The following is an 8,119-nucleotide window of genomic DNA, read 5'->3' as shown; positions in this document are numbered from 1 at the left end:
GCATATTTTCAACAATGAATTTTATGATAAGATCAGGTTACTCCTTCTTGTAGATCATTGTTATATAAGAAACAAGACCTGTTAAAAACTATTCCAATGTCAGCTGATCTTTTCAGCAGATCATTTCTGTTTTCTATTAGTTGTAGCTCCTTTCAGAAATCTATTCATCATAGTTAATAAGGCTATAAAAGCAGAGGCCCATTTGTGAATAGACAATTTAGAGAAGTTAAAAAAGTTAAATTAATGTAGATTGAGAAGTCACCTGAACCAGAAAGTGAGTGTCAAATTAATACATAAACAAACAAACAAATAAATAACATGAGTTGTATTTGTGTTGCATTGAGCTTGCCAATAATTTTTCTCATTTTTTTAAAAAAGGTATGGTTTTGTACCTGGCTGCAGAAATATAAACACATAAATACTTTTGAGTGTACATGCTCAGGGTCTATTATGACTTGTGCAGCTTATAAACCCAACCAACCATCAATCAATTTCATTTTCATCTTTGTTTATCTCTGTAAAAATGATTTCATGGCTTCTGTTTGGAATGATATTGAGGAATCATCATTGTCATATTGTCAGGCCTGCAGCCATGTTCATTTTGGATCTTTGACCTGCCACACTTCTTTCTACTATGCTGTTTCATTAGTGGGGAGTTGGGAGTTGGGATAATAAAAAGTAGAATGTTACATAGCGAAAATAAAATTCATTTCTAGATGGCCAAGGTCATCCTTTGTCTCGGCAACTCTGCATCTGACCGGAACTGGATAGATGGATCTGCCAGCATGGCAGTGGAAGATTGGACCATGTGATGGACTTGTGGGTGTGAGGGCAAAACCATGAACTTTAACTTTGAGGGGAAAACAGAAGAAACTTCAGATTCGGGTTTTCAGATGTGCCAGCATGGCTCTCTTAATAAATTGGAATTTTGAGTAGCATGTTGCATTGGACTCTGATTTAATTTTGGATGTTATTTGGAAAGTTGACACATATTTTCTCAGGATGCACAAACTACGGTTAGTGCCCCAGAGGCCAAGTCAAAAAAGCTGGGATCCAAAAATTTATTGTATTTCAGAAACAGTCACATTTTAACTAACCTCCTGCAATAAACTCTTTTTGTTGATGGAAGAATTTTCTTCTCTTTGAAAATATCCACTTGAAATCTGGCAGTGACTTCTGCCATTGTCATCACTTTGTGTCCTAAAATGAAACAGCCGTTTCACCTTTCCAACCATATTTTACAGACTTTTTTTTCTTTTAATCCAATTTCTATCTGGACTAAAATGATTTGTCTTGAACCTCCAATGCATATCTCAATTATTTATGCCCTCCTTGAGTCTCAAAATTGGAAACTCACATTTGAATCTGATCCAAGTTTATATTCACACAGGATATTTATTTGAACATAGACATGAAAATATACATATACATATAAACATTTACACCAATATATCCATACTGGGAAAAGATAGTAAGGAGAACCAACCATTAAAAGTGTACAATGTTTTATATGGAAATTCTGAACATTATGCCATTTCAGTTCTGAAATAATAAATTGGCAGGCTACTTGATGTGCACCTTGTATTACTTTCTGATGCATGAGCACCAGAAGAGCTTAACTCATCACAGTTCTAAGGAGAATCACCATACATCTCTCAGACTTAAATAGCTCTCTAATACAAATGCATTCTATTCTTTGGACCCTATTTGACCCTATTTGACAAATGAAGGTCCACAGTCTGTCTTTGAATTTATATTCACTGCTTACACCATTTTTATTGTGTAGGGTCATGGAAATAGTTTTTTAACTCAGTTAATAGTCTGAACAACTTATCCATACTATAGATTAATTTAATTTGGTAACTTTTGCAATCTCTTTAGTCTACTGACAAATTTTCATGAACTCCATAATGTCCTGATGCTTACCTTTTCATATCTATGCTAGAGATAATGAGATTGAAATGTCCAAAATGGCAATGTAGGATAAATAGAGATTTATTTATATACATTTACATGACACTTGCCTATTCTCATATGTAATCACATTACTTTTGATTGCAAAACAACAGAGCAGTGTTTCCAGATTTTTTTAAAAAAATGGAATGTATGTGTCTAAATTTAGCCTCCTTGAGTTGTCACACATGAGTAGGTGGCAGTGTAAATTTTCTAAAAAAAATAAATAATCGAAAATTATACAAAACAGCAGATTCAGTTCGGTCTATCCCAGCAATGAATGGTCCACAGCATTCTTCATGTTGCTTAAACATGGTCCCAAATGATGAATCATGAACATGTTAGTTCAATAGCTTCTCTCTGCATAGCTAAGATGAAATGATAAAAATATTTCTATTTGTGAGAAATCCATCAAGCTGAATAGGAATTGACTGAGGTACTTCTCAGCTTTGTGTGGCTTCATTCATCTAATAGATGTCAAAAGGAAAGCCATAAAATCTGCAAGTTCTTTAAAATTGACATTTAGGTTCATTGGGCACATAGAAATAGACTCAAGTTTCATTTACAATTCTAAGTCTGGAGCTAATGGAGCCATAGATACAATCACCAAACAAAATAAGTACTTATAAAGTAAAACAAAACAGAACAGTTTTTCCCTTTTAAGAGTTGTTCTTATTTAAAATTTTTGAAAGGGCAAGGTTGATACTGCGGTTTCTCATACTATAAATAATAGGGTTCAAAAGAGGTGGGATAAGGGAATACATTACAGTTGATGCTAAATTTGGATTACTGGAAGGAGGCTCCAAATGAGCAATAAATGCAGATAATAGGAACATGGAAACCACAATAAGATGGGGTAAGCAAGTAGAAATTGATTTTTTCCTTCCTTCCAAGGAGCGAATTTTCAGCACAGCAGTGAAAATAGACACATATGTATAAAGAATAAAGAAAAAACAAAAAAATCCTAAAGCACAAACAAACACTATTAGTCTGATTTCATTTTGGTTAAAACCTGAACAGGTAAGTTTAAGTAACTGTGGGATGTCACAGAAAAATTGATTGATGTTATTGGAACAAAAAGTTGTTCCAAATGTAAAGCAAGTATGCAATGATCCATTAAGAAAGCTGCTACCCCATACAGCAAGAATCATGTAAATGCAGGCTTGTTTGTTCATTATTGTTTGATAATGTAATGGATTGCAAATGGCCACATAACGATCATAGGCCATGACTGTAAGGATCCAAATATCAGATCCCAGAAAAAAGACCAGAAGGAAGACTTGAGAAGCACATCCAAGATAAGAAATGTGTCGTGTGTTCATCACCATATTGGCCATGGATTTAGGAACAATGACTGAAGTGGTACCAAGGTCTTGTATGGCTAAGTTCAACAAAAAGAGATACATGGGAGTATGCAAATGATGGTTCAAAATTATTGCAGATATGATGAGGAGGTTCCCTATTAGAATTGCCAAATACAATGCCAGGAAAGCAAAGAAATATAACATTTGTAGTTCATGTATTTTTGAGAACTCAAAGAGCAGGAAATCAGAGATAGTCGATTTATTATCCATGTTTTATAATATTCTAAGTGATGTCTCTGGAAAGAAAAAAAATACAATCATTTTGAATGCAGCCTTTTTCATGTCTGTTCATGAGTGCAATTCTAGAATCAACAGGCCATTTGTAGGCCAATATCTTGGTAATAGGTTTGTCATCAGAACTTCTGATGAGAACTTTAGTCTGCATTTGAATATATTCAATGCTATTTCAAAGTTCAGACCAGTGACAACTGATTAGAGGTAATATCATTGATACTGATTCTAATTTTGCTTCCCATGCCTATCAACTTATGGGAATGAAAATAAAGTCCCTAAATAGATATTTAAAAGGTACTGTATCAAAAATATAAGTATAGTTGTCAAATTACTGCTCTGATCTCCATAATTTTAAGAGTTGGAACTTTAAATCCAATTCTCTGGACAAATTTCAATGTAATAATTTGGAATAGCCATTTTGATTGTGTTATGAGTGTTACGATAATATTCAATTAAAATGAGATGAAAATAAAATACAGGAACTAATTTCAGGATAAAATAGATAAAGGGAAATACAATATTAAAAGGCATATGTGATACATACAAAGAATCAGCATTCAGATTAATACATCACCTTTACATAATACTTCAATCTCTTAGATATAATATAATTAGCCAAATTGCCTTAATTAGTCTTGTTGCCACATTTCTTGCCAGAGTATACTCCCATGTCACAATATTCTTTCTGAGATAGAATTATATGTCCAAGCGCTTTATCTAGAAAATAAAGATGATTAAAGTTTGTTTCTGAATATTCCTCCAACAAACTGCAAGAAAATATCTATATTAACAATGTGTTTAAACTGTGATTCTGTAAATTATCTTTCTCCCTCCTATTCTCTTCTCCTCAAACAAACATCAGTTTTGAAAGAAATGTGTTACTGTAAGTAGAGAAAATATTTTAGATGGTTTCTAAGAGTTTACATAACTTGATGGCACATAATCATACTGATGCTGTTAATTTTGTCAACTCAAAATAATTAATAATTGCAATAAATGTAAACTTATTTTGGTAAAAAGGACAGGCAAAAATTACTGTGAATACTTGTAAATGCAAACATACATACAATATACAATATGAGGCTAGTCATGATAGGAATAAAATCAATATTTCATGTGGAATGAATATTTTTAATATGGTCACTAACCAGAATTTTAAACAAAAACACATTAAAAATAAAATAAAAGCATAACAAGATAAAATAGCAACATCACTTGGACATATACCACTTCATGGTGCTTTACAGCCTTTTCTAAGCTGTTTACAGTCAGCATATTGCAATCCAACAATCTGGGTCCTTATTTTACTGACTTCAGAAGGATGGAAAGCTGTATCAAACTCGAGCCACTGATACTTAACTGCCAACTGCAGATTGCCGGTGGTCAGCACAAGTAGCCTGCAGTACTGCATTCTAACCACTGTGCCCCCATGGCTAATATCACAATTGGTAGTAGATTCATCAGTGGAAGACCAAAACCTGCTTAATTTTACAGCCAGTATTAAAAAAAAATAGTTACATGAAGGAGACTGAATCATAATGTTTCGATAAGAACCTTAGAGAGGAAAAAAACTGTACAGAAAAAAGAATTTCCTGGATGTTTTACAAGGTAAGGAATTAGAAAATGGATCATTGAGTTCTTATAGGAGGTACAATATAGTGGGAGATGAGCTGTAAGTTCACTTGTCTCTTGTCCATCGGGAGACAATCTCAGATCATAGGAATTTGTTGTAGCTTGGATTGCAGAACTTAATTCTAAACTGAAAGAATAATTAATCTACAATTAAATATGTATTCCAAGTTAATGCTCCAATGACAAGCAGATAGGAAATTATTTTTAAAAATGTTTTGATGATGTAGTGAATTAAAAATAAATGATTAGAAGCCCACCATCATCTTTTGAAGGGAAGGTAATCTGAGCCCCCTAGGACTGCCATGAAAATTGCCAAGCAAATATAGTGATAAATTTTTCAAAAATTTGCAAGTCTCTCATATAATGGTTCAAATTACATTTTGATTATGAATGTGACCCAAAATAACAGAATATTCATAATGAAAACAATTTTTTATTTACAAGTTATTGAGTTTTTATATGTTTTAAATTTTACTTATCAATTTTGATATAAGAACCATTTTGATTATCAAAATTTAAAATTATATTTGGAATTTCCTATTTAAGACTTCTGATTTTAAATAAGATATAATATTGAATTATAATAGAATAATGAAAAAATGTAAATAAACTTGAGGAATAACTGTTTTGTGAAACCAAAATGAAAAGCTTTCTAATTTCATGTAATTTTTTAAAAAGAAACTTCCTGTTCAGGAGATAGGAATACATACACATGGGAAGTGTATTTTAAAAAGATATTTTGATACAACAGTAGAATCATATTTTGAATTATTTATCTTTATCATGACAGTTTTATTTAATGTCTTCTTTCAGTGACAATAAGCACTCTAATACGGTATTATGTTATCTACAATTCTTAGCTTATATTATGGTGATTTGTAATTTTAAAATGAGTTTAAAATGCTCTCTCTCAACATTTGGACTCAAATAAGCAGTTGTGTGCTTGAATATATACAATTTCATATATACATTTGAAATATTATTGAACATTTCATATTCTCTTTTCTTTCTATAGAAGCGAAATAATACAGTGTGCTATAAAATATACAAAAATAAATAAAAAAATAATTAAATTATTTCTCAATATACTGACATTCAAACCAGTTTATCTAAGGAATTGAGAAATAACAAATCACTAATTCAATCCATCCAATTCAAGTCCTATTACTAACACTTTTGACTCCCAACGTTGCACATTCACCCAGTCATACCAGATGTTGCTGAAATCTTTCAAATGATGAAATAATTTTCATCAAACTGGTAGGAGTTTTTAATAAATACTCTTTGATTTCTAGTGATCTCTTGTGATCCCACAAGAGCTTAAATGACTTCTCCCAAAGCACTTCACTTCAAAATTCAACCTAAGCAAACCACAGGGGAAAAAGCATTAATTATTTAATTGCATTTTTAATTCTATAATGAAGATCTTTAATGGTTTATTACGTTTATTGAGTCAATCCTGAACATATAGCTTTAACTAAACAGTTGTTTGCTTGTATGTATAGAATTTCATATATATTTTTCTGTGTGTCCTTACAGGAGAATAATAAAGAAGAATTAAAGTCATGCTGGTGAACCAGGGTTTGACATTTTGAACTTTTCAATTATTTCAATATTTTGTATGACCTTCTCATCACTTTTGAGAAAAACAGGAAATCATATTAAAAGCCATTTTCAGAGTTAAAATGATAAATCAATTCTCTCTCTAGCTGTGATAACAAACAGGGTTGAAAGATAATAGACTTGACTTATTTTAGTTTGTTTTTCCTGCCTATGTGATCTATAGCAGATCAGAGAAATCCTTGTTTTACCTCTAAGAAATATTGCTAGGAAGGTATCTACTTAGATATCTCTAAGACTTCATAATGCTTGCTTGTAACCAGGTATATAAAAGCTGCTGGAAGGTGGCGTGCTTTGGAAAAGATCCCCAAGTGACAAAATAAAATTGATCTGCTCCCCATCCTTGAAATGTTTCACTGAGGTGTCGCACACCTGACATGAACCCAGAGTTTCTGGAACAATAATGCCATATTCTTCCTCTGCCTTGAGAATGTCCAGCCTTTTGTGCAAAGAGCTTTTGGTGACATGGGAGATACAGTGTCTAAGAAGTGCAATTACAAACTAAAATGAGTGAAGGGAGGAAGTGGAGACCATTGCCTCATACCTTAACCTATTTTAAAATTGTAGATTACTATTTGCCATTCTCCACCTGAATTTTAAATTCAGCTCAGGAAATCATGTTGTTTAGGACTTCTAGCAAATTGTCAAAACTTGCAGTCACTGTAGCTAATAGAACACTATGCTTATCTTACAAATTATGAGAGAAGCTAAACACAAGGAGGTCTGGAATAATGTTGTGCGCCATCCATGGGATTATTACATATTTGTTTTGTTGTAGTCTTGAATTTTTGGTTGCTAAGAACTCAAGCATAAACAGAGATTTCAGACCTTTCTATAGGAAAAAGACAAAGGGTTCCAAACTCTATTTTCTGTGATTGTCTTTGGGAGGGCATTTACACTATCACTCTGGTCAGGTTTTTGTGTCTTACTTAAACTTCATTGCTACAAAACTGCCTATGATCCAGAGCCATATGCTTCATAAGCCTAAAGTCAAATTCCAGCTTTAAGTGCCCATATTTTAATGGGCAGAAGGGTTTTGTACCAGAAGGGTTTTCAATGGTGAAAAGAGTAAGGTTCTACATTTAGGCAACAAAAACAAAATGCACAGGTACAGTATAGGTGGTACCTTGCTCAACAGTAGTAACTGTGAAAGGGATCTTGGAGTCCTAGTGGACAACCATTTAAATATGAGCCAGCAGTGTGCAGCAGCTGCCAAAAAAGCCAACACAGTTCTAGGCTACATAAACAGAGGGATAGAATCAAGATTATGTGAAGTGTTAATACCATCTTTCTCACATAAGCAACATTTGTTGTTG

General features: G+C 32.7%; 1 protein-coding gene across 1 annotated transcript; it reads right to left on the bottom strand.

Moving 5' to 3' along the window:
* Window positions 1–2,612: 2,612 nt before the first annotated feature.
* LOC148046173 (olfactory receptor 14A16-like) lies at window positions 2,613–3,533 on the bottom strand. The gene has a single exon (XM_087711916.1). The coding sequence runs from the start codon at window positions 3,525–3,527 to the stop codon at window positions 2,613–2,615; it is 915 nt and encodes a 304-aa protein (XP_087568042.1). The 5' UTR covers window positions 3,528–3,533.
* Between the last annotated feature and the right edge of the window lie 4,586 nt (window positions 3,534–8,119).

The sequence above is a fragment of the Thamnophis sirtalis genome, unplaced genomic scaffold (assembly GCF_051295495.1).
Source record: "Thamnophis sirtalis isolate CommonGarterSnake01/CBP01778 unplaced genomic scaffold, rThaSir2_p1.2 scaffold_4, whole genome shotgun sequence".
NCBI classification, from domain to species: domain Eukaryota; kingdom Metazoa; phylum Chordata; class Lepidosauria; order Squamata; family Natricidae; genus Thamnophis; species Thamnophis sirtalis.
The sequence above is the reverse complement of the archived record's forward strand: the minus strand, read 5'-3'. Positions and strand labels throughout refer to the sequence as shown.